The sequence below is a fragment of the Nannobrachium achirus genome (assembly GCF_963921795.1).
Source record: "Nannobrachium achirus genome assembly, chromosome: 14".
Classification (NCBI taxonomy): domain Eukaryota; kingdom Metazoa; phylum Chordata; class Actinopteri; order Myctophiformes; family Myctophidae; genus Nannobrachium; species Nannobrachium achirus.
Window position 1 is genome coordinate 41518289 of NC_137821.1, and position 27581 is coordinate 41545869.

The 27581-nt window shown below is 41.7% G+C and overlaps 1 protein-coding gene across 1 annotated transcript; it reads right to left on the reverse strand.

Moving 5' to 3' along the window:
• Positions 1–1073: 1073 nt before the first annotated feature.
• Positions 1074–25854, reverse strand: prkd4 (protein kinase D4; the record flags this gene model as incomplete). The annotated part of the gene is made up of 17 exons (XM_080741624.1): positions 25746–25854; positions 24786–24917; positions 23754–23908; positions 18883–19078; positions 17331–17414; positions 14901–15051; positions 12927–13053; positions 12262–12339; positions 11088–11310; positions 10914–10942; positions 10425–10497; positions 9634–9740; positions 8388–8549; positions 7680–7778; positions 6756–7023; positions 2275–2360; positions 1074–1238 (listed from the first exon to the last, which is right to left on the reverse strand). The coding sequence occupies exons 2-17, from the start codon at positions 24895–24897 to the stop codon at positions 1074–1076; spliced, it is 2115 nt and encodes a 704-aa protein (XP_080597750.1). The 5' UTR covers positions 24898–24917; positions 25746–25854.
• Between the last annotated feature and the right edge of the window lie 1727 nt (positions 25855–27581).

The following is a 27581-nucleotide window of genomic DNA, read 5'->3' on the forward strand; positions in this document are numbered from 1 at the left end:
CAAATCGAGTGGCAAAGTGAGTTTAACATCGTTTAATGCAATCCGATAGGACTTTTCTGTTTGGATGTACAGTATGGGCTGTCAAGGCCAGAAAGTAGTTCTTTGCCCACTAGGCGTTCCTGCATAACTTCCGGGTATGATGATGATGTCCCACGCATACCCTCTATAGTATTAACATCCTCTACCATAAAGAATGCACAAAAATACATTATTATTTTTTTCAAGTACCCCAATTACAGTAGGTGTGCATTAGGCCACAGACACCCATACCGCTGAGTGTATAAATGGAACCATTTCTGCTTTACAGAAATATAATAATCCATTTGGTTTCTACTTATCGGTCATTTAGCTGCATGAGGACCCCCTGAAAACCCCTCAAGGACCCCTGGGGGTGTCCACGGACCCCCACTTTGAGAACCACTGATGCCACAATGCTGCCTTTACAAACCCGCTGATAACAACATTCAACCCAACACCGTCCATAGCTTTCAACCTACGATCGCCCAGGTTAAGGTCACACGCAGGGACATGCTGGGCCCCTGTTTCAGCCCGGGAAAAAGAGTTGGAGAGGCCCTCATTGCGCTATAGAGAGAGATCTCTCTCTATAGCGCTGCTGCTACTCAAAGATTTGCAAGTGACAAGCCAGTGGGCCAATTACATGAGTTATATTTCGTCGTTGTCGGGTGGAAACCTTGTATGTCCAAAACCGTTTGTTTTGTATTTATCATTAAAAAAAATATTTAAACTAGTGAAAACAGCCGATCTACAAGCACACAACGCCTCGCACTGCGAGGCGTTGTGTGCTTGTAGATCTGCTGTTTTCACTACTTTTGTGCGACGGCCTTGTATAATGAAGCAGTGCTTTGCTTTGCGAAAAGATTTACAAATTTGAAAGATACAAGGTTTCTGCCCGACAGTGACGATTTACTTTATTGGCCGCCTAGCCCCCAAAATGGAACGAAGGCCGACATTTTATTTATATATTTTTTCCTAATGGCCGGCCTGGACCGGCCGGGAATGAACCGGCCGTTCGGGAGTTGTCCTTCTTTTCCCAATGGCCAGCACGTTCCTGGTCACACGTCAGGGTCGTTGCCGGGGTCCCAGGACAGGTGAGAGGGGAAGTCCAGTCCTTTGTCCTGGGCGTGTTGCCTCCAGCGCTCCTCGTCCCCCTGGTGGGTGAGGTAGGTGCTGCCCATGCGCAGCTCAAACTCCCGCAGGTCACACCACAACTGGAAGTCCTGCAGGCAGAGACGTTGAGAGAAGAGGAACAGTGGTAGAGACGGGGTCAGGTTTAACCAGTGGTGGGAAAAGTACTCAAAATGTATCGATACTGAAATGTAGAAATACTCTGTTACAAGTCCTGAATTCAAAATGTACTTTGAGTAAAAGTACAAAAGTATTGGCAGCAAAATGTACCAAAAGTAAAAGTACTCATTATGCAAAATGTCCCATTTCAAGTTTTCACATACAAATCTTTTGAAAATAGCAGATCTACAAGCTCGTAGCTTTCAAATGGCCAAAATAATGTGTATGAATAATGTGTATTTTTTATAATCAAAATCTAAAAAGTAACTAGTAACTAAAGTTGTCAAAAAACAATAATTGTGTGCATAAAGTGAAATGAAGCCCAGATCAAACACCAAATATTGAGTAGCATAAATTAACATACTTTTTTGTGTGGTCTTATGTAATATTCTAATATTTTGAAATACTGGATTTCTGATTTCATGAGCTGTGGGCCGTAAGAAAAAATAGGTTTGAAATATTTCACTTTATGCACAATTGAATCTAGAATACATATGAAGGTTTCCCTTTTCAAATTATATTACAGGGGGAAAATATAATATTCAAATTTGTTTTAGATACACCTAATAATATATACATGATCATAAATCTGACCTGAAGCCAGGGGTGAAAATATAATTTTGGGGGTCCTTCACATGAAAAAGTTTGAGAACCACTGACATGGTAGTCTCTCAAGAACAGACTAACTGAGCTCCATTTAAGTGAAAAGGACCTTTTCTTTGACGATGGCCAGCCAGATTGCTGACATAGAAACATAGTTTTTTTCAAAAAATCTTAGAAGGATTCAAAAGACACTTATAGAATCGGGTCAAAATTCGAATTTTCAAGATTTTTCAAAAATAGCAGATCTACAAGCTCGCAGCGCGGCACTCGGTGCCGCGCTGTGAGCTTGTATATCTGCTATTTTTCAATAGTTAAAGCATAAAATAATGATACACTATTCTAAATCAACATGATCCTGAATCTGACCTGAAGCCAGGGGTGACCCAGAGCCCTGCCCACAGTGAACCTCCGTCTCACAGACACCTGCAGCAGGTTACTGATCAGACTCACAGCTGTGGGGGGAGCAGAGAAGAGTAGCGTCAGCTTACAATTATTACAGTAAATCCCTATTAGACCGTGAGCTAGCAACGTACATATGGGGTCATCGGTACCATCTGGGGGGATTAATTCTCATAGTGATTTTTGGGAAGGTATACACCTCTAGTACTAGGAAAAATGTGATAGCCTTGCAGTGGAGGTAGCTTTTTGTGTGTTATCACTCCTTTTATAACCACATGCCAAAACACAGTTTTCAAAATCCGAATGGAACATTCTACTTCAAAATGATGGTTCTCTCTTAATATTGACCCTATCTCTTTGAAAAATGGTTGGGATAAAGCTCAGACTATATTCTTCACTAATGTTGTTAACATTTGCATATCTATAATTGTTTTTTATTATAGGCAGTGACAACATAGTGACTAATTATGACATAATCCTCTGTGAACCATGGCTCCACATTATTTGGTCATCTCTACCATCTGGGGGGAACGATTCTCATAGTGATTTTTGGGAAGGTATACATCCCTAGTATTAGGAAAAATTGGATAGCCTTGCATCTGTGGTAGCTTTCTGTGTGTTATCACTCCATTTATAATAACATGCAAAAAAAACTTTTCAAAATCCGAATGGAACATTCTACTTCAAACTGATGGTTGGTTCTCTCTTATTGTTCATCCTATCTCTTTGAAGAATGGTTGGGATAAAGTTCAGACTATATATATTGTCCAGTAAGGTGGTTAAAATTAGCATATCTAGAATTGTTCTTTATTACAGGCAGTGACATATAGTGACTAATTATGACATAATACGCCAGGGCCCCAAATTTGGGGTCATCGGTACCATCTGGGAGGGAATGATTCTCATATTGACTTTTGGGAAGGTATACATCCCTAGGACTAGGACATAATGTGAGAGCCTTGCATCTGGGGTAGCTTTCTGTGTGTTATCACTTCATCTATAATCACATGCCAAAACACAGTTTTCAAAATCCAAATTAAGCATTCTACTTCAAACCGATGATTCTCCCTTAGTATTGATGCTCTGTCTTTGAAAAATGGCAAGGATAAAGCTCAGACTATATGTTTTTCATAAAAGTTGTTAAAAGTAGCATCTCTAGAAATGGTATCTATTACAGGCAGTGACAACATACTGTACTGTAGTGTAGTGACTACATTACATAAGATGTACTTTTGTTTTCATGAAAGATGTAACACAAAGAGTTCCTTAAACCATGTTTACATACATATATTCTAAGGAAATGTATTGTGAAATGCATTAAACAAAATATAGTGCAAGTGTGTAAGAAAATATCCAAAATGCCCACTATTTGATCCACTTGTCCTCACACGTTAAAGGTCAGGTCAAGGTAACATTTGACCTCTGGGAGAACAACAAATAGAAACAACTTGATGAATATTCATCTTTCACTTAATAAAGTGTTTGTGAAAACTGTCATTGGCATGACACAGAACTGGCATTAATAAGGGTAATAATAATAATAATAATAGTAACATTATATAATAACATGGCAATATGTATCTTTTGCAACTACATCTGTATTCTCCAACTCATAATCAGGATCAGAAAGTCCACCCACCACATCCTCCTGGCCTTCAACCTCCTGACTGGCACACAGTAAGGACGTAAGGATGAGGTTCCAGAGATGGCTGCATCAGGGTCATAGGAATTTAGGAAGTCTTGGTGATGTCTGCCTCATCATGACTAAATGCAGTAGCCTATCTATCACCAGCACTGAAGGTGTCCACCATGCTCAACAGCTTCTGCTCTGTTCTTGCTCTTCAGGATGACATCTTATGGTTAAAGGATATTACCATGCACATTGTTGGGGACATTTACCAATAATGGGATTGAAGAGATGAGGGCAGTGATCTTTCTGTGTGTGGATACGCCCCGATATTTTACAACCAAGACACACCAGTGCTTAGACTCCCTACTACTGTTACTGCACATTTTGGGTACGTAGGCGTCAGTCAACTCTACCCACATGCGTCATGACAGCATCATTCCTGCTCTCTCAGTCTGCTCCCCAGACTGGTGAGCAGAGACAGTGATCCAGAATCCATTATGGTGCTGACAGACATGTTCTAACTTAGCCTCTATGGCATGGAGACCATGCATCTCAGCAGGCACTGGGTGAGATATCAAGCGTATTGCACATGGCCAGCACGGAAGAAGCACTTCATCATGTGTCATGAGAGAAAAGGTGACAACCTATTGACAAGGTGTCTCCCTGCATGTTCAAACTGGTGAATGGGAAGTATACAGTAGGAAGAATTAAGTTGTCTACCCAAAGTCAGCCAGTCGGATGCACAGTGTCCAAGTAGACTGCTGCTGTATCTGTTCAAATGTCTTTGGTCTAGTTGATACAAACCACTTCAGAGTGCAGCTGATACACTCAAGACTATTACCACTGAACTTGCCTGTCAGCCCTCCATATGGAAACACATGCATTTCCAGCGCTGAACTTTGCAACAGTATTGCAATGCAGCTGAGGAATGACTGTATAACATATCAATTGTGAGGTGAACACTCTACATGTCAACCAGTGACCATAGCTGCTGCCTGCTTGGACACCTGGATAAGGAGTGATAAGATGTGAGAGACCTTAACCTGACCTTTAGCACATAGACCTAAGACTGAATGGCAATTGAATATATAACTGTAATCTACACCTATGCCCCCCAGGTACCCATATGAATCACCTTAAGTTCACAGATTCCCTCACACAACTGAAATACAATTTGTTATTTTTAACAAAATGATGTACAATTATTGGATCATTGCAATACAATGGATTTGGCAATAAATAATTAACTGATGGTAATTTCACTGATTCAGCCACATTCATTGAACCCTAAAACCTTGGGTTAGATAACCAATACCACCTTTCTATAGGTTGAACAGTATCATAACGCTATTTAAGCTCCAGGCAGCCATCTTGGACGCCATCTTGAAAATGATGGCTTTATAAGACATATAAATTCCTACATCTTTAGTGTGTTCTTAAGCATGCCTAGAGGTAACATAACTAGTTGAAAAACCTTTTATATAGGGGGGTTAAGTAGTATGTTTTCATAAATTGACCCAAGTAATTTTCGCCTAGTGTTATAAAATAAAATGCATGATAGCACCCATAAAGCTACCTCTGGTGCAAGGCTATCACATATTTTCTAACTCCAGACATGTATACCATGACAAAAATCACTATGAGCATTAATCCCCTCAGTTGGTACCGACCAACCCCAGTGGCTTACGGTCTATATCCCTTTTCACAATGTTCGCCTCTTGCTTACTTAAAGGAGCTATAGTCAACTTTTTCTTGAAAAACGGATGCTAAAATAAAAATAATGTTTCGAAAATATTTTATAAAAAAATAAGCTTCATATATGTGTTTCTATTCAAAAATGACCACAAAAAGCGTAAAATAATGATAAAATAATCATTTTGGCGATTGTCAGACTATAGACTAGGATGTAAACAAAGTGTCGGCCCTACAATGAAAAAGTTGACTATAGCTCCTTTAATATTTGAGAGTTTGGCCAGTCCTGTCGAATATTCGACTATTCGAATACTTTGAGGGTGAATAATTAGAATACTAAAAATCACTATTCGTGAATGCCCTAGTACATACATGAACCTACCTCCCATTGAGATGGTAGGGGATAGGGTACATACATGAACCTACCTCCCAGTGAGATGGTAGGGGATAGGGTACATACATGAACCTACCTCCCAGTGAGATGGTAGGGAATAGGGGTACATACATGAACCTACCTCCCAGTGAGATGGTAGGGATAGGGGTACATACATGAACCTACCTCCCAGTGAGATGGTAGGGAATAGGGTACATACATGAACCTACCTCCCAGTGAGATGGTAGGGAATAGGGGTACATACATGAACCTACCTCCCAGTGAGATGGTAGGGATAGGGGTACATACATGAACCTACCTCCCATTGAGATGGTAGGGGATAGGGTACATACATGAACCTACCTCCCAGTGAGATGGTAGGGAATAGGGGTACATACATGAACCTACCTCCCAGTGAGATGGTAGGGATAGGGGTACATACATGAACCTACCTCCCAGTGAGATGGTAGGGAATAGGGGTACATACATGAACCTACCTCCCAGTGAGATGGTAGAGAATAGGGGTACATACATGAACCTACCTCCCAGTGAGATGGTAAGGGTACATACATGAACCTACCTCCCAGTGAGATGGTAGGGAATAGGGGTACATACATGAACCTACCGCCCAGTGAGATGGTAAGGGTACATACATGAACCTACCTCCCAGTGAGATGGTAGGGAATAGGGGTACATACATGAACCTACCTCCCAGTGAGATGGTAGGGAATAGGGGTACATACATGAACCTACCTCCCAGTGAGATGGTGGACCAGGGCTGACGGGGGTACATGAAGGAGGCGTTGGTGATCTGCTGCGAGATGTCCTCGTCCTCGTTGAAGGGGAAGGTGCCGCTTAGGCTGACGTACATGATGACGCCCACCGACCACATGTCCAGCGAGCGGTTGTAGCCGCTGCTGCTGATCACCTCGGGCGCCAGGTAGGCCGGCGTGCCCACCACCGAGCGGCGGAAGGACTTCTCGCCGATGATGCGGGCGAAGCCGAAGTCGCACAGTTTCACCTGAGAGGAGGAGGAGGAGAAGAAGGGAGGATTAATGTATTAATAGAACGGGTACACATTATTGTGTATCATTATTTTATGCTTTAACTAATGAAAAATAGCAGATATACAAGCTCACAGCGCGGCACAGAAAAATCATGAAAATTCGATTTCTGACCCGATTCTATAAGTGTCTTTTGAATCCTTCTAAGATTTTTTGAAAAACCTATGTTTCTATGTCAGCAATCTGGCTATAGCCATCGTCAAAGAAAAGGTCCTTTTCACTTAACTGGACCTCAGTTAGTCTGTTCTTGAGAGACTACTATGTCAGAGGTTCTCAAACCTTTTCATGTGAAGGACCCCCAAACTGATATTTATTTGGCCACGGACCCCCATCTCAAAATATTTAGTTCCAGGGACCCCCCAGAAGCAAAATTTGAGTTACAAACGTTCGCTTTGAGAATATTATGTATTTTCAAAGCGAACTTTTTCCAAAAATAGCAGATCTACAAGCTCGCAGCGCGACACTCGGTGCCGCGCTGTGAGCTTGTATATCTAATATTTTTCAATAGTTAAAGCATGAAATGGGTTAACACAAGTGGGCTCTGTTCCAGAAAAGGCAGAGAACCACACTGTTCCCCAGTGTTTGATCCATGCAGCTGTGGGTGAACGCTCACCTGAGGGAAGGGGTCCGGGGAGGCCAGCAGCACGTTCTCAGGCTTCAGGTCACAGTGGGCGATGTGTTTGATGTGCAAGTACCGCAGAGCTTCCAGGATCTACCACACGCGCGCACACACACACACACACACACACACACACACACACACGCAGTTGTGTTAGTGTACAAAATAGTACAAAATAGCAGTAGAAAATGATTGTGTTATTTAATCCAATCTTAGGATCTGTTTTATACAGAGAAAACACCTGATCTACAAGCTCACAAAGTGTTGCTTGTTGAACAACTATTTTCATCTATAATGACCCCCAAAAAAGTGTGGTCCAGGGACCCTGGTGGTTCCTTGGGGGTTCCAAATGACCCGTAACTGATGGAACCAAATGGAGAGTTAAGGGGGATCTTGAAATAAAAGGCTTGAGAACCACTGGGCTACATGGAATGGAACAGAGCCTTCATTAGTATCATTGGTAACACCTTTGAAGGAAGTGAGAAGAGACCCAACTTCTCTCTGTGCTACAGTGGTTCTCAAAGTGGATTCTAGGGACTTTGTGGGTTCCTTTTTGGGGGTCTAAATTGACCCATGCAAGTCTGTAACTCTAACAGTATACAAATGGAACCAAATGGACCCTGACAGTGTCCATTTGTACACTGTCAGAGTTAAGGGGAGACCTTGAAATGTGAAAGTTTGAGAACCACTGGCCTAATATACCTGCATGACCAGGAAGCGCGTGTTGCGCTCCGGCAGGCGTCCCTTCTCACTGGACAGAATGCTCTCCAGCATGTCTCCATGGAGCTTCTCCATCACAACAAACACGTACTCCACCGTCTCAAACATCCCCTCCAGCAGGACCACTCCTAGATGGGTAAGATTCTGCACACGCACACACACACACACACACACACACACACACACGCACACGCACACACGCACGCACACGCACGCACGCACGCGCACGCACGCACGCACGCACGCACACACACACATATTTGATCAAAACATACCAGCTGTTTGAAATGCCCAAATTCGTAACCTTTTTAACCACTTAAAACCTACAGTATAGCCTACAACAGGGGTTTTCAAAGTGGGTGACAGGGCACCCTGGGGTGCCGCGACGGCAGTCCAGGGGTGCCGCGAGATCATTTGATATTATTTGGAATTTGGACACTTGAAGAAATATTTAGTATCATTTTAAACTTGAAGTACAAAGTTATTTTCAGTCAGTTCTAACCAAATTAGCTATTATCTCAACGTTTTCCTCGCAACATAATCACTAAAATATCGTCACTGTCGGGCAGAAACCTCTGTCGCACAAAATATAAAGTGCTGGGAGTGAAAATTATAAAGTAGGGGTGGTTTGGATTAAAACAATATTTATGGGGTGCCCTGAGACAAAAAAGTTTGGGAACCCTTGCCTACTAGGTTGACACAGAGTCTCTATACTCTATACTATTTTCAGTTTTTTCTCTACATTAAATATCTATGCTGAAAATAGCAGATCTACAAGCTCACAATGGGCTGTGACACATTGTGAGCTGTAGATCTGCTATTTTCTGAGAAGGTTTTCGCCACAATATGGATGCTGGAGTATAGTGGTAAAAAATAGGAATTTTAATAACTGTCACAGCTGTTTCTGTCTGTCTCTGTCTGTCACTCGTCATCTGTCTATTAGCGCCGCAACAGTAACATTCTTTTAAATATTTCATCAAAAACAAAATCAATAACAATCGATTATAGCCGACTCCCTATAGGTCTGTCTTCCTCCCTATCTTGACTAATATTTTCAAAATGTTGTATTTCATTGCATTTATACAGCTATTTGCATTAGTTTCCTTGCGTAGGCCTACCACTGTCCTATTGACCACAATATTACCAATGATGCTCACAATTGAAACATTAACGGAATAATATTCTGTTAACGTTTCAAATAACTCTTCAGAGTTGCAGACCTATATACCTGTAAAATTGCCACTTCGTTCCTCAGCTGTCTCTCCTGCTTGGTGGGGAAGCGGGTCTTGTCGATCACTTTGATGGCCACAGAGCGGCCTGTCTGCCTGTGAGTGCCTGGGGAAATCACCGCAGAAACACAAGAAACGTCTCATACATACTGGATGAGTTCTGACTGACGTTTGCGTTGGCTCAGCTCACTTTCTGCTTAATCAGTTCAGTAGATGGAGATATGTTTTTTAACCCGTTAACGTTTGCTTCTGGGTGGTCCCTGGAACTAAATATTTGGGGGTCCGTGGTCAAATAAATATCATTTTGGGGGTCCTTCACATGAAAAGGTTTGAGAACCACTGACATGGTATTCTCTCAAGAACAGACTAACTGAGCTCCAGTTAAGTGAAAAGGACCTTTTCTTTGACGATGGCTGGCCAGATTGCTGACATAGAAACATAGGTTTTTAAAAAAATCTTAGAAGGATTCAAAAGACACTCATAGAATCGGGTCAAAATTCTAATGTTCACGATTTAAAAAAAATAGCAGATCTACAAGCTCGCAGCGCGGCACTCGGTGCCGCGCTGTGAGCTTGTATATCTGCTATTTTCAATAGTTAAAGCATAAAATAATGATACACATAATGTGTACCCGTTCTGAATGGGTTTAATATATATACTGTATACCAACAAAAGAAAAAACAAATCTGACATGATGAAATGATTGGGAACAAGGGTTGTGCAGTTATGATGTGAGATGTACAGGAGTGAATGTAAAGAATTTAGAGTAAAAATTATGATCCTACCCTACCTCCATACACCACTCCAAACTGTCCTGAACCAAGCACCTCGTCTGTGGAAATCTGATACACTGAGCTGACATCCTGAAATATTGAGTTATTGTACACATTATTATATTACATAGGCCTATACATATTACACATTAAAGGAGTATAATAGTTTGCCCCAAAATATTACTTATTTTCTCGTATTTCGTTGCATTCCTAAGCCAATAATTTGATTACCGGCAAAGACACTATACTGAGTCTCCTATTGACCGGTGACTCATGAATGTGTAAAAAAGAACATACCTTACTACTACAGTACTACTACCTTTAACCAAACCAAACAAAGAGATAATTATTCTTTTTTAAACAGCAAAGCTTGTAGATCTGCTATTTTTCACACTAGCATCCCAAGATATAACCTTTCTCTTATAATGACTATACCACCCATACAGTTACACATACATGTATTGTAGGCTATTATAAAAGGCTCTGTGAGTGGCTACTGTACTTACAACAGGCAATCCACTCTGCAGCACAGTATCTGTAATGACAACAACACACATTCATTAAAAGTGTAAAAGTTCATCTCTCTCTCTCAGCTAAGGGGTCCTTGGCCTTAAAACCTTTGAAGACCCCTGAGATAAAGCTTGGATATGGCTGAACTACGCCTCTTGTTGCCACCTCACCCTGGCTCTCCTGGTTCCCTGAACGCGTGCCACTGCCAGCCATGGGCATGAGAGCTTGGCGGACAGCGTTCTCCCAGTCCTGCGCGTCCTCTCCGGCGATGATGCAGTGCACCGCCGCGGCCGTCACCACCTCGAAAGAGTGGCCGCTGGCGTCGTCAGGCGACGAGGGCTCGGAGAGTTCAGAGGCCCCTCGAACCTGCAGCACCTCAGACAGAGGAATCTCCTGGTTCACAGGTTGAGTGAAGGGAAAGGGACAGAGGAGAGAGAGGGAGAAATGAATGCCATGGTTTTGGACGTCTACTATAAGGACCTATTTACAGGGTTCCCACACATTTTTACCAATTAATTTCCCAAACTTTTCCAGAATATTTAACCCAATTTCCAGGACTATATAACAATAATTCAGCTCAATAACAGGTCACTTACTCCTATGCGCAATGCCCAAAGACAGGTAGTGTATGTGAGTGGTTCTCAACCTTTTCAGGCCATGACCCCCGAAATAATCATGTTTTAACTGGGGACCCGGCACCCTGACGAGCACTAAGAGTTGAGGAATTTTGTATAACACGGTTCTATTGTGAAAATAGCCGATCTACATGCTCACAACGCCTCGCGTTGCGAGGCGTTGTGAGCATGTAGATCGGCTGTTTTCACAATTTCTGCCTCTAATATTTGACAATTTGGCCCATGTTTAATTTGTCATTTCAGAGGTGTTAACAAAATCAATAACCAAAGACAATGCATAGCTATTTTTTCCAGGACCTTCCAGGAACCCTTGATAAATTCCAAAACTTTTCCAGTACTGGAAAGATATTTTTCTAATTTCAAAATATTTCCAGGAAATTCATGACCGTCTGAACCCTGTAATTATTTGGTTAGATATTACTGGTATGTTCCTAGCCTGTAGATAAAAGGGTACTGTTGCACATTCAACCAAACTGGGTTCAGCAGCAGGATAAAGACATACTGAACTGCAAAAAGGAGAATTATCCGCACAAATAAGCTCCCAATACAGTTAATAAAACCTTGTGTATGATTTGATGCCATCACTTCAGAAAAAAAAGACTGCAATTTGTTTAATGACTGTTTAGTGGCATGCACAGTGTAGGCCTAAATACTGTATAACTTTGAAGGTGTAATAATGGACCCTAATGGATCTATGACTCTAGTGTACCTTGTAATACTTAGTGCTGTTCTCGTCCTGGTGCAGAGTGATGCTCTTCCAGTCCAAGATCCAGTAATGACGTTTCCTCTGTAAACAACAATAAGGTAAGAATAATGCTGTATGATTTTTTTAAAACAACAACTGGTTATTTATTCATTTTTTTCAATTGAAGATCTGTTTTTTCATCCAACAAAGAATTAAGTTATGTTAGGCCCATAAGATAAGGGGAAGGTGGACAGACATCCGTGTGTGTGTGTGTGTGTGTGTGTGTGTGTGTGTGTGTGTGTGTGTGTGTGCGTGTGTGTGTGTGTGTGTGTGTGTGTGTGCGTGCGCGTGCGTGTGTGTGTGTGTGTGTGTGTGTGTGTGTGTGTGTGTGTGTGTGTGTGAGAGCCAGTGAATGTGTGTACACTGTACACCAGCCTAAGTCCATGATCAGTGGTTTACTGTGTTTGTTTACTGGCCAAATTATGGCAAATAATAGAAAAGCAGATGAAGAAAATGGGTCATTTGTGAGGACATTCTCTAATATTTCAGATAAAGGTGGAAATACAGTAGGTGAGTTAATATAAACTTTGTGGTTATTGACTTATCGTACTGTATATGCACAGTAAGGATGTGTGTGTGTGTGTGTATTTGTTTTGTGTGTGTGTTCGTGCGTGCGTGTGCGTCCTCACCAGCGTGTCAGTGTTGGTGTAATGCAGCAGCCATCCTTCCTTCAGCACCGATCTGCTGGTTCTACTTTTAACGTGACGTACAGACTGAACCAGCCTCATCAGGGGAATGTAGCTGCTGAAACAAGGACTGGAACCACACAACGCTCAGGGTCAAGTTCAAAACTCTAACTTAACCCATTTAGAACGGGTATGCATTATAGTGTATTATTATTTTATGCTTTAACTATTGAAAAATAGCAGATATACAAGCTCACAGCGCTGCGCTGCGAGCTGCCGCGCTGCGAGCTGCAGCGCTGCGAGCTTGTAGATCTGCTATTTTTGAAAAATTGTGAAAGTTTGAATTTTGACCCGATTCTATAAGTGTCTTATGAATCTTTCTAAGGTTTTTTGAAAAACCCTATGTTTCTATGTCAGCAATCTGGCCAGCCATCGTCAAAGAAAAGGTCCTTTTCACTTAACTGGAGCTCAGTTAGTCTGTTCTTGAGAGACTACTATGTCAGTGGTTCTCAAACCTTTTCATGTGAAGGACCCCCAAAATGATATGTATTTGGCCACGGACCCCCCTCTCAAAATATTTAGTTCCAGGGACCACCCAGAAGCAAAATTTTGTTACAAACGTTTGCTTTGAAAATACATATTCAAAGATTTGCACACATTTTCTTGACTTTTTTCTAAAATAGCAGATCTACAAGCTCGCAGCGCGGCACTCGGTGCCGCGCTGTGAGCTTGTATATCTGCTATTTTTCACTGGTTAAAGCATTCAATAATTCTAGGCCTAAATTAACTCACATTTCCAATAAGCATTGCATCGTGACAAGTTGTGAGCCTTCTACATCTGCTATTCTTGTCATACAACGTTGTTAGGCTTAAATAGTTAAATCTGGGATCGTTTTTGCACAGTTCAATTAAGGTTAGATAATAGAAGGAAATATCTCTGATTTAGCCTTGTCTCTTGTTGAAGGTGTGCTAGTGTCCAATCACATTGATTGTAATGTCCCATCCAACATGATTGAACACCACTCCTGCTATACCCGCAAGGACCACTAGGTGGAGGTGTGGACCATGGGAAAGGTCTGTTGTGTGTAGTAAGTAGCCTTCAACTTGACAACAATGTAAAATGTAATCAAGACTAGGCTAGATAGATAACATTTTAGACAGTTTTAGACAGATGCTAGGTTCATTGTTTACTTGGTATCCCATAGTTCAATGTACAGATTATTATTTTGGTTGTACCGTATATTGTAATTGTAAATTGTTTACAAGGACCAACTTCACAGTATACATTGAAAACAGAGAAAGCCAGGAATCTGGCATGCCTAGGGGCCCTAGAAAATACAGCTTAGTATTTGTCCAGTCACAATGTGATGTGAGGCGTTTGTCATGGGGCCCTGAATTCTACGTGTCTCGTCTGAGCAAAAGGATGAGAAAAATGGATGCAGGCTGGGTTGGAGGTATGGAACATGTCCTATGTGCAAACGTCGTTAATGTATCATAACAATCATTTTTATTTAACCACTTTATCCATGTTGGCTATTCAAGCTCACAGGCGTCACTTTGTGCCGTGCTAAGAGCTTGTACATCTGCTATTTTTGAATGCTATGTTTGAAAAATATCGAAAATGTTTGAAAAATTGTGAATAATTTAGATTTTTTTTTTATGAAATGACAGGAAATGGGGGAGATATATGGAAGTGACATGCAGCTAAGGCTGGCAGGATCGGGACTCGAACCCGCGACATGCTGTCAAGCTACACTGAGCCTATAGGTGCCTGGACCCAGGCCATTTTTGGTAATTGTTTTACATGAATCTTCTCTTCTGGGGGTCCCTGGCACAAAACATTTTCAGATGCGGGTCCGCAGCCAAACACATATCAATTTAAGGATCCTTGACATGAACATTTTTGAGAACCTTTTGTTTAGACTCTGAAAGAGTTCAAATTGACACTTGTGTATTTCACAGTTTTTAGCTTCTTACCCGAGAGGCGTTTGCCGTGGGAACAGATCCACGGTGCCATACAGCGGGTTCTCATCGATGGCCATCACGTCGTCATCGTCATCCAGCGATGATGACATGTCTGACTCACTGTCCCCTGGCTCATCTCTGTAGCTGTGGCAGGCTGTGGAATCTGAAACATATGACATCATTCATTATGCAGGAATTATTACGCTGTTACAGAGTTGTTATGTGATGGTCTGTGTCACATTTAGACTGGCTTAGTGGTTATGCTGCGCATACCACGTATAGGCTCTAATGCGGCCTGACAGCAAGTCACAGGTTCAATTCCCGAGCCTGGCAACCTTAGCTGCATCTCTCCCTGTTTCCTGACACACTTTCCTCACCCAGAACTGATTACTTGTACTTAAAGGAGTAGTTCACCCCCCTCTATTGATTAGTATACTCATGCCATGGAGACTTGAGTTCAATAATATTTTTAGTTTTTTGTCGCATTCCTAAGACAAAAAAAAGCTTGTAGATCTGCTATTTTTGCTTCTTTTGTATGAGATACAAGAATGACAAAGTTGGACGTAGCAATATGCAATGTGGCCCTCTGGAGTGAAGGTGGAAATATAGTGGCCCTCGCCATCATCAAAGTTGCCCACCCCTGCTCTACATCTACTGTAGGTAAAGTATTCTAGCAGCAGGTGCTAAAAGGTTACAGAAAGATATGTCATCACAGATTTAAAGGTGGTTCAAACGGAACACAGGCCCTATCCTATAACATGTTTCATCATGAATCTGTGATGTGCCAGGCCTTTTTGATAACGAGCGCAGCTCTGATGCCAGTTTTGACATTGAAGTGGTCATGAAAGAGAATATTGGAAAAACATCAAAGATTAGGCTGTTCAATCATTCATCTCCAGTCAGCACTCTCCCAGCAGGTGGAAGGCTGAACGAACTCAGCAAACAGCAGAGAAAGTCAGGCTTCCTGAAGGTTTATAGGACCTGACCAGCGAGCACTGGTCAGGTGGGCAGGGGCTGCACCTGCCCATCGTTTAGGCCTAGAATTATTGAATGCTTTAACCAGTGAAAAATAGCAGATATACAAGCTCACAGCGCGGCACCGAGTGCTGCGCTGCGAGCTTGTAGATCTGCTATTTTTTGAAAAAGTCGTGAAAATGTGTGCAAATCTTTGAATATATGTATTTTCAAAGCGAACGTTTGTAACTCAAATTTTGCTTCTGGGTGGTCCCTGGAACTAAATATTTTGAGATGGGGGCCCTTGGCCAAATACTTATCAGTTTGGGGGTCCTTCACATGAAAAGGTTTGAGAACCACTGACATAGTAGTCTCTCAAGAACAGACTAACTGAGCTCCAGTTAAGTGAAGAGGACCTTTTCTTTGACGATGGCTAGCCAGATTGCTGACATAGAAACATAGGGTTTTTCAAAAAATCTTAGAAGGATTCAAAAAACACTTATAGAATCGGGTCAAAATTCTAATTTTCATGATTTTTTAAAAATAGCAGATGTACAAGCTCGCAGCGCGGCACTCGGTGCCACGCTGTGAGCTTGTATTTCTGCTATTTTTCAATAGTTAAAGCATAAAATAATGATACACAATATAGTGTACCCGTTCTGAATGGGTTAACTCCACTGATTTACAGGCTTACAGTAATGAGTATAATGTACTTAGTTACTTTACTCCAGGGGTGCCCAGAAGGTAGATTGTAATCATGTTCAGCGTAGATTTAATACTAAACAAGGCTCTAATTCATTCTCCAGCTATACCACCAACATGTGGAACGCCCTCCCGCAGGCCTTAAAGGATTGCAAATCCCTAGCCTCCTTCAAAATTGGTCTGAAAAGTCACCTTCAGACGGCTGCTACTTGTGACTTGTAAAATGACTAAGCTATGCTTTTGTAATTGATGTTATCCTATGTAAAGTACTATGTTCTATCCGTCTATATGAGATACATACAGTGTTTCCTGTGTAAATAAGCCGTAAAGCTTACTAGTATCTCCTTTTAGTTGACCTAGTTGTACCAGTGATTTGTGCTGTCGTGAAACTGTACTTTTTTCTATGGCAAACTGCTAATAAACTCTTCAATCAATCAAACAATCAATCAATGTGATCTGCAAGTAGATCACAAAGGCTATGCAGGTAGACCACATGACATGCCCCTTAATTCAAATATATATTTAAGGAAATGATGAACAAAAATCACAAAACCCCTCTTTTTGGCATTTGTCGCTTGAATTAAGGTGACTTGATTGACTTCAAGAAGGGCCTGTAGTCAACCCCATTTGTTTTGGGGTGGGCAGATCACGGTGAGCTAGTCATTTTAAAGTAGCTCTCTATCCAAAAACGTGTGGGCAGACTGGGCACCCCTGCTTTACACCACCACTGGCTACACTTGGACATCTTGTTCTGCTGAGTAAAGACGGTCACAGATGACTTCTCACCTTCCCCGTTGACAGTCCTCTTCTCTCCCGGACAGTCCTTGGGGACGAGCGGCTCACAGCGGCGGTGGCAGTTAAACTTGCAGTCTGTGACAGCAGACAGACGGGAAGGGGTGGTACGTATGTAGAGAGGTGACAGAGGATGATGGATGGTGCAATAAAAGGGATTGGAACAGAATTTCTATGGACAATTACACACAACGGCCCAAGGTTATTACTTATTACAATCACTGGACTCTGCGGTGTAAATGGAAATGTCTTTCCGTTTAGTCAATATTGCATAAGGTGGATTTTTAGTCCAAATGAAGAGGGAAAAAAAGACACACTAATTATTTTGCTTTGCAAATTGAACCTATTGTCAATGAAGGCCAAGTCATTGTAAAATGAAGTGCACTTTAAATGTTTGTGTGGCCTGTACATCCCCATTTGGTGCCCTAGATCAATTGTTCTCAAAACTTTCAGGCCGCAACCCTCAAAATAATCATATTTTAACTGGGCAAACAAATAGTTGAGGCATTACATTTTGTATTGTGAAAATAGCAGATCTACATGTTCACAACGCAACGCGAGGCATTGTGAGCATGTCGATTGCCTAGTGAGTCATTATTTATGCCTCTAATAATTGACAATTTGGCCAATGTTTGTCATTTTAGAGGTATTAAAAAGTCCTTAAATTGTCACTTTAGAAATGTGCAGATACCCTCCATACTAAACTTTATGTTGGTTTGTTTACTGTTTAGTGAGACAATGTTGCACATTAAGTTAATCATCTGGGGACCCCCCGACCAACAGGTTGAGAACCACTGCCCTAGATTTCCTTTTCCTTTCTACAAAACTCTTAATTAATTATGCTCCTATATTACATTTTGGAGTTATTTAGAACGGGTACACATTATTGTGTATCATTATTTTATGCTCTAACTATTAAAAAACAGCAGATATACAAGCTCACAGCGCGGCACCGAGTGCCGCACTGCGAGCTTGTAGATCTGCTATTTTTGAAAAATCGTGAAAATTCGAATTTTGACCCGATTCTATAAGTGTCTTTTGAATCCTTCTAAGATTTTTTGAAAAACCCTATGTTTCTATGTCAGCAATCTGGCCAGCCATCGTCAAAGAAAAGGTCCTTTTCACTTAATGGAGCTTAGTTGGTCTGTTCTTGAGAGACTACTATGTCAGTGGTTCTCAAACCTTTTCATGTGAAGGACCGCCAAAATTATATGTATTTGGCCATGGACCCCCATCTCAAAATATTTAGTTCCAGGGACCACCCCCAGAAGCAAAATTTGAGTTACAAACATTCGCTTTGAAAATACATATATTCAAAGATTTGCACACATTTTCACGACTTTTTCAAAAATAGCAGATCTACAAGCTTGCAGCGCGGCACTCGGTGCCGCGCTGTGAGCTTGTATATCTGCTATTTTTCACCGGTTAAAGCATTCAATAATTCTAGGCCTACGAAACTCTGAGCAGTAACCCTGACCCCTATAACCCATCACAACCAGAAAGGGAATCAGAACTCCCATCATCATCATCATCATCATCTCCTCACCGGAGCACTGCAGACCCTGTCTGAAGAGGCCCTTGAGCAGGCGGTGGCAGTACTGGCAGACGGTGGGTTTGGTGTAGCTGTGGATGTGGAAGGTGTGCGGGACGTGGGCCTTGGCGCTGTCACCGGAGCCCACGCCCAGCCACACGGGAGGCTCTGCCCAGGACGGGGGTCTGGATTTGGGCTTGGTTTTACTTATCTGTCGGGTTGAAGAGGAATTAGTGTTATTAGGAGGGAAGAATAACAAGTGAGTCGTTATCATATCGCCTCTGTCGGGTGAAACTGGATATATAAGCTCAGTGATGCTATACTACGTAGTATGATCAAGTATGCAAAACTACTTTAATTTTTTATTTGAGTGCCATAACACATGATGCACTCTGCCAAGCCCAGTTAGCCAGCGGCTCATCATCTCTCCACACATCATGATGCATGTTGGGTAGATAAAACTACCCTGCTGCAACACGCTTTGAGGAAAGAACACATTAATATTCACTTACAACAATAATGTAAGCTTGGATAATGAACATGTTACACACTGTAAAATTGGATTGTTTGAATTGTGAATCAAGTTGCTAGGTTAAAGTATTAAGTAACAGCGAGGTGCGGAAGTTTTCAGATTTAAGTTTTAAAAGTTAAACTACGGGGTACAACTTGTACACTTGTCTTTTTTTCAGCTTTCTAAAAAATAGTGTTTATTGTCATAATTTCTCACAAGCCGGGGTGGCTTTGTCAGCGGCTTAGAAGACGTTTAAATAAATACTTTATGAAATGTCTATGGATGAAATGAATGGGGAAAGCGCTTCCGGGTCCAGAGTGAGGACGTGCGGGGCTTAAACTGCGATGCCCTATTGAGACTATGAGGTGGGCGGGGTAAAGTGGTGCTAAAATTGGAACGATACAGAGAAGATTAGCATGGTGCCATGCTAAAATTGCTTATCTTCTCTGTATCGTTCCAATTTTAGCCCAAAGACAGCGGCCTGTTGACAACAAAGGGTATTTTTGGTATTGCATCTAAAATGACTTGCTCCATCATTACACTATGTGAAGACTGGGGTTTGAACATGCATGGAACCTCTGTGGTGAAAGTCAGATCATTAGTCCACTATACTACCTCTCAGGTAATGGAGGCGTTTAGTAGTATTATTGAAGCGTTGTTGTTTTCTAATTTTGTCCCCTTTTTTGCCTTTAAAAAAGTTTTAAAAGTTAAATATCTCCAAAACCACAAAACATTTAGAAAAGAAAAGCATTCCAGCACTTTAACATGTTCAAGGCTCACACACAAACACACACACACGCAACGGAGGTGATGCAAACTTCCCCACCTGAGCTTTGAACCCGGCCCTCCCACATTAATGTCAAATATCTTAACCATTACTCCAAAGGTGTATCCCTATGGAACAAGGGAGATACTAGACTTTTTGATGCTTCAGGCTGGGGCTGCGACTCTCTCCACCACACATACACACACACACACACACACACAAATCAGAAGAATAGCACAATTTGGGCAACCCGCTGATAGCTCAACATGTTGAGCTGTTGTGTACAAGAACCAGAGGTTGAGAGTTTGAATCACATCTAATGCCTCATTCATACTACAAAAAGCCAATCTAATGGTCTGCTTGGTAATTCAATGTATTCTCTATGCAAACTAGCTTTAAACATTTCCAAACTTTTTTTCCAGCTTGGAAATTTTAAAAGCTGGTTTGCATAGAGAATACATTGAATTACCAAGCAAACCATTAGCTTGGCTTTTCGTAGTGTGAATGAGGCATTAGTCTTTACTGTGAAGCTATCCTTTGCAGGCTGAATACCAGAAGAACATCTTGTAATGAGAACAGAAGGCAAGTTGAATTGGAACAGCAACAAAAAATGCATTCCTGTCAAAGTAAGGCAGGAATTGAACTTATAACCTTCTGTCCTTCAGGAAGATTTTTAGACCAGTGAGTCACTGAGGTTTTCAATACTTTAACTGGATAATAAGACAAAAGGTAGAGTCTTGTTTCTATTGCGGTTCCAAAACATTCAAACATCTAGACAAGCAACAACAAAACAAGAACAAATATGTTCTTTTCTTTTTTCTTTTGTAACCTTGTTTGTTGTTCTTCTAATAAGAAAAAATAATGTGATGTTTCAAGCAGCAAGTTGCTCAATGAGTTGGGTTACTGAGCTAATGATACAGAGACTGCGGGTTCAAACCCCACTGAAGATTTTACTTTAAAGACTGATTTCCAGCAGAATAACTTCAAAACCAGTTCAGAAAGCATAGTGAGATGACCTTGCTGTGCTGGCGCAGCGGACTATTAATGAGGTCTATGAAGCAGAATTCCTTTAATAGGTTGGTTCAAATCTGGCCATGGTCAAGGCCCTGCATGGGGTGTGTGGGCAATGCATGCAAGATAAAACAGATAAGTCATTTATAAAGACTTTGCTTCAGTCATGAAATCTGTACACGATTTGGCATTTTAAGGCTGAAATTGTACCCACGCTAGTAAAGCCTGATAAAAGTATCAAACATGTATCAAACAAAAAAATTTAACAGAGGGAAATATTATATTTCTGTTAAGAAGTTTTGGGGGGAACCCCAGACCCCAGTTGTGGAGTTCCGTGCACCCCCACGACCGAAAAAAGTGAGTCCCAAAATCAAGGCGAAAAACCTGGAAAAAAGTGAGTCCCATCAAGGCGAAACACCCAGAGAAAAGTGAGTCCCAAAATCCCCCAAAATCAAGGCGAAACACCAGGAAAAAGGTGAGCCCCACCCATCAAGGCGAAACACCCGGAGAAAAGTGAGTCCCAAAATCCCCCAAATCTCCAAAAAAGTGAGTCCCAAAATCAAGGCGAAAGACCTGGAAAAAAGTGAGTCCCATCAAGACGAAACACCCGGAGAAAAGTGAGTCCCAAAATCCCCCAAAATCCAACTAAAAGTGAGTCCCTAAATCAAGGCGAAACACCTGAAAAAAGTGAGTCCCATCAAGGCGAAACACCCGGAGAAAAGTGAGTCCCATCAAGGCGAAACACCCAGAGAAAAGTGAGTCCCAAAATCCCCCAAAATCCAACTAAAAGTGAGTCCCTAAATCAAGGCGAAACACCTGAAAAAAGTGAGTCCCATCAAGGCGAAACACCCGGAGAAAAGTGAGTCCCATCAAGGCGAAACACCCAGAGAAAAGTGAGTCCCATCAAGGCGAAACACCCGGAGAAAAGTGAGTCCCATCAAGGCGAAACACCCGGAGGGAAAAAAAACTCATGCAAATGAGGTCCAAGTCAGACCTCTAGAAGGCCAATTCTGTCTGTAATCGAGAGATTCTAGGCTGACCTGGACCTCATTTGCATGAGTTTTTTTTCCTCTGGGTGTTTTGCCTTGATGGGACTCACTTTTTTCAGGTGTTTCGCCTTGATTTTAGAGAGAGAGCTAGATCTCACTCCTTTCAACAAAAAGAACAATCAATATTGCAGTATTGATTCACTGGAGTATTACGTCTCACAATGCAAACTGGAAATCAGTCTTTAAAGTAAAGACTTCAGTGGGACTTGAACTCATGGCCTGAGGATCATTAGCACAGCATTCTAACACATTGAGCTACTGACTGCTAGAATTACAATAGACTTTTTTCTTATTAGACGAACAACAAACAACGTTACAAAAAAAAAAGAAAAAGCCCTTTAACAGCATATTTGTCTATGGTTTGTTGTTGCTGTTGCTTGTCTAGATGAGCGTGTGCTGTTAACTGATTGACAGGCGAGAGGAGGCGTAAACTTTATTGTCTAATGTAGCCTATAGTCCATTGCTGCTGGCTACCAAGGAATCTATAATATCTTTAAGGCTAGGCTATTTTCTATAAGTCCTCAAGGCGAAACACCCGGAGAAAATACTTCATATTAACAACGTCTTTGTGCAACATTGAAATTATGGCTTTTGGATTGAAATTGAAGTGTTTAGATTGCAAAGGAAAGGATTCTGAATCTTTTAAGCCACATTAGGTTTTGACTAAAAGTGTGATTTAGAAGCATATTTAGGGGAATGTAATATTTAACCCACCTTTTAGAATTCAAATGGACAGTGAAAACCAAACCTTTCAAATATGAACCCTGGATTTATCTCTTGAACCACAACAACTTGGAAGAAATAATTGAAACGTAGTCTAATACTTAATCCACCTTTTAGAATTTGGATGAACAGTGAAAATGTAGCCTGGCGTTGCCAGCCTTTTTCACACTTCGTCGTGGGGTGGAGTTCAGTCGGGCTGGAACCCAGGCTAGTGAAAATGTTCATTTAGGAGCTTTGAACCCCACACCTTTGGTTTATAAAGTATTGTGGTCTAATGTTCTGAGGTTCCATCTTCAAACTCCAGTCTTCCTCTAGTTCAATGATGCAGTACTTTAGAATTTTCTATGCAAACATATACATGGGTAACTCAAAAAGTCTTTGTCAAAGCATTGGGCATTCAACACATTCAGAGTTATGGTAGCTCAGTTGGAAGATCTCTTAACTCATGGTCAAAAGGCCATAGGATCAAAACCTGTCACTAGTAACTCTGCATCTGAACAGTTGACACTGATAGCTCATTTAAACTGTTCAAATATGGGTGAAAGCAATGCACAATCAATTTAAAGAGCTTTGGATAAAAGTACTATGTAAATGTACCATTAAAAGGCTTCAAAGGTCCCCCAGTGCGAAGACCTGAGTTGACGTCAACCTTGCCCCGCCCATAATTGTCATCGGCACAAGTCTCACATTTGGTACGAGAGGGTTGGTTTCACCAGATTCATATTATCTTGTATCATTGTAAGCATTTGGTGTGAAGGACGTGTTTCCCTCTGTACAATCGCGCAGACACAAAAACAAAACGTTTCATTTGACTGGACAACCTCACCTCCTCCAGACTGCCCCCTGCCTGTGTGGAAAGGGAGTGCGCCCGGGGCCTCCTGGGCGGGAACAGGGAGAGGCTGGGGCCCACCTGACGCCTCGCACGACTGCAGTCATTGGCCAGCTGGAGGGCACAGCGCTTATGGAAGTCTAGACCACAACCTGGATGTATGAGAGAGAGAGATACAGCAGGGGTTTTCAAAGTGGGTGACGAGGCACCCTGGGGTGCCGCGACGGCAGTCCAGGGCACCCCAGGTGATAATATTTTGAATTTATTTGGACACTTGAAAAAATATTATTTAGTATAATTTTAAACTTGAAGTACAAAGTTATTTTCAGTCAGTTCTAACCAAAATTATCTCAACGTTTTCCTCGCAACATAATCACTAAAATATTGTCACTTTCGGGCAGAAACCTTGTATCTCCAATTTGTGTACGTCTTTTGCCCTGCTTCATCATACAAGACCGTCGCACAAAACTAGTGAAAACAGCCGATCTACAAGCACACAACGCCTCGCGATGCGAGGCGTTGTGTGCTTGTAGATCTGCTGTTTTCACTAGTTTAGTACATTTTATAGATGATGAATACAAAACGAACAGTTTCGGACATACAAGGTTTCCACCCAACAACAACGATATGCTATAAATAAAAAATCACACCGTGTGAACTGAGTGGTGGTTTTTTGACAATATATTTAGTCTTAGTTTTAGTCATAGATTAGTTTTTTATCTAATTCTTGTTCGTTATTTAGTTCTTGTCAGCAGAAAAAGGTAGTTAACGAATATGTTTCGTCGACGAAATCAACACTGGATGGGTGGGGACTGGGGGGGGGGGCAGTAGACAGAGATTTAGGACCAAGACAGTCAGAGACAGACAGAAAATGACCAAGCAATAAAAGGGAAGCAGGGACTGTGAATAACAGAACACAAAACTGGGCCTATCGATGTGCACCTTATTAAAAATGGATGTGAATAGTTGCGTCATCATATTGATTCTGCAGAGAGAGAGAGAGAGAGAGACTGGGCGAGTGAGCCTTGCCTTCGCATTTCAGCCCCTGGCGAACGAGACCCCACAGCATCTCTCCACAGTGGTGACAGAAGGTGGGCGTGCGATACGATTGGACGACCAGGGAGTGTGGGCGGATCTTCATCTCCGTGACGATGGCCGATCCTGTGTGTGTCGGGTCAGAGTGAATGGAAACTGTGGCTCAAACTGTGAGTTGTTCAGGTTACAGATTACGATTAAAGGACAACTTTGTTTTTTTACAACTAGGGTTCATATTTTAGATTGTAATCAGAGAAAAGAAAAGGTGAGTGTTAAAATGTTTTTATTTACTTTGTTCTATCGTTTTAGCACGTTTAGTGATCTAGATTTAAGTGGTTTGGGGCATGCGTACAAGTGGCTAAATATGTCTTTTTAGATCCAATAAGCCATTGATTTCTTTTTTACTATATTCTGTATCACTACTAGCCCCCATAAGTCACATCTGCCCATGAAAGATTGTGGTGCATCTTGGGAATGGTCTTATTGTGCGTAAAAAAGACATATTTAGCCACTTGTACGCATGCCCCCAGCCACTGAAAACAAAATCATTAAAATCTTTAAAACAATAGAAAGGAGTAAATGAAAACATTTATTTTAACACTCATCTTTTATTTTTCTTTAATTAAAATCTAAAATATGAACCCTTGTTGTAAAAAAACAAAGTTGTCCTTTAAGTAAATAAATCAATATACTGACTATGACTATGGCACTTACTATGGGTAACTATATGTGTACTTACTATGGATGACTATGGTATAATGCATGCTAATGAATACAATGGCTGGAATTAATAACTGTGTTATGTAAACAGTCAAAAACAGGAGCATTGTGAGCTTGGAGGTCAGCTATTTTCGATATTTTCACCAAAAGGCCCTTTGTTTAAATTTCAGCCCCTGCCTCTCTAACATTCTCTGCACGTCCCTGCCTGCATGGTCAGCCTGAAGAGCATCTTACCTGCGATGATGACCTCGATGAGGTCTCCGTCCCGCAGTGCGTCCTTGTCTGTGAGGCGGTGCAGCAGCTGCTCCGAGGCAGGCTGGTGTCGGAACAACAGGATCTTCTCTCCGCCTCCGGCGCTCACCACACTGAAGTGTGGAGCCTGCAGTAGAGACAGATTGGGTGAGATACAGGTGGAAGGAAGTGGTGGAAAAAGTACTAAAATATTTTATTGGAACCGTAGGTCAGTTTAGTCTGTGAACCGCCACAACTTGACCATATGTCTGTCTGTCTGTCTGTCTGTCTGTCTGTCTATAACGCCTGACACTGTGGTTACCCTGACACATGTCAGATACTCAGAGCAGGGATCTCCATATATGGGCATAAAAGGCTGACACATCACTCACAGGTGACATCACAGTGATGTCAGATACTCAGAGCAGTGATCTCCATATATGGGCATATAAGAGATCTCCATATATAATACAAATATGTATACAAAAATACAGCAAAAACTACTCTTCCTACTACTTCTATTACAAAAGACTAGAAACAGAGTCAACGTATCTACTGTCTTCCTCCCTCTCTGTCATACATAATTCATGATTGTGACGTTGACCTTTGACCTTTGACCTCTGCTGGGCATCCCACTGACCATTGCCAAGTTTAATATAATTTTGTCTGTCCTTTCTCAAGATATCTTTTTGCTATCTTGCTAACAAACACACAGAGCGTTAGAAGAATATGGAGGTACAAGGTTTCTGCCTGACAGCAACAATATGTTTCAGTTAAACAGCTAGAATCAATGAGAAACTGCATGAATATGTGATGGCGTTATCATCACACACCGAACACCGGTGAGAGAACTGCTGACTGAAGTGAAAACGGATTCAGGAAGAACTCAGGCCTCCATGAGCAGAGATCAAAGAGAGAGATCAAAGGAACACATATGCTGCAGCACCGCAGCACAGAACGCTACTAAAACTGGACAACACCTTTTTATGGTGACGTTGCGTTTTGATCTAATAGATGAACAACAGAACTGAGATCTGGTTTGAAGACAAGGATGGAGGGGTTGACTGTTTCTTTTTGTGACGCTTCTAATTAGCACTGATCTGACTTATTTCCAGACACCCATCATCAAATGCACACAGGCAATTATCCGGACATGCACCTACAGTAGCCTGCCTACTGTTATCTTCATAATAAAGGGTATGCGTGTGACATCATCATCATACCCGGAAGTCATGCGGGAACGAGTGGCAAAAAAATACTTTCCGGCCTTGACAGCCCATACATCCAAACAGAAAAGTCCTATCTGATTGCATTAAACGACGTTAAACGATGTTAAACTCACTTTGCCACTCGATTTGCCATTCACTTTATGCATGCCGCATACCCTCTATTGGTCCTCACTAATGCTCATTACAAGATGGTGTCATTTTCGTCTACTCACTCCTGCGTCTCAGAGGTGGGCTGTGGACAGGTCAGACCAATGACATCATCAAAGGGGATTCCAGGCTAACAGAAATGTTCTCTTCCTGCAAAGTTAGCATGCTGAAATAGAAGCGATCGTTCTTGCAAACAAACAATTGTTTTTTATTTTTATTTTTTTTAATAAGCTGTTATATTTGATATTTGATATATACAGGAATGTAGGGTTCAAATCTACCGTGGTACATCCGTAAAGAGTCAATCTATACATGAACACAATAATTGACCTGTGCTCACCTCACTCGCCCGCATAACGAGGGAAAGCCGGGCAAGGAGGGTGATCTTTGTCACTGCACATTCTCCTATGGTTGGGAAGACACCTGACAGCAGGGAATGTTGGGTAGGCACTAATAGGAAGCA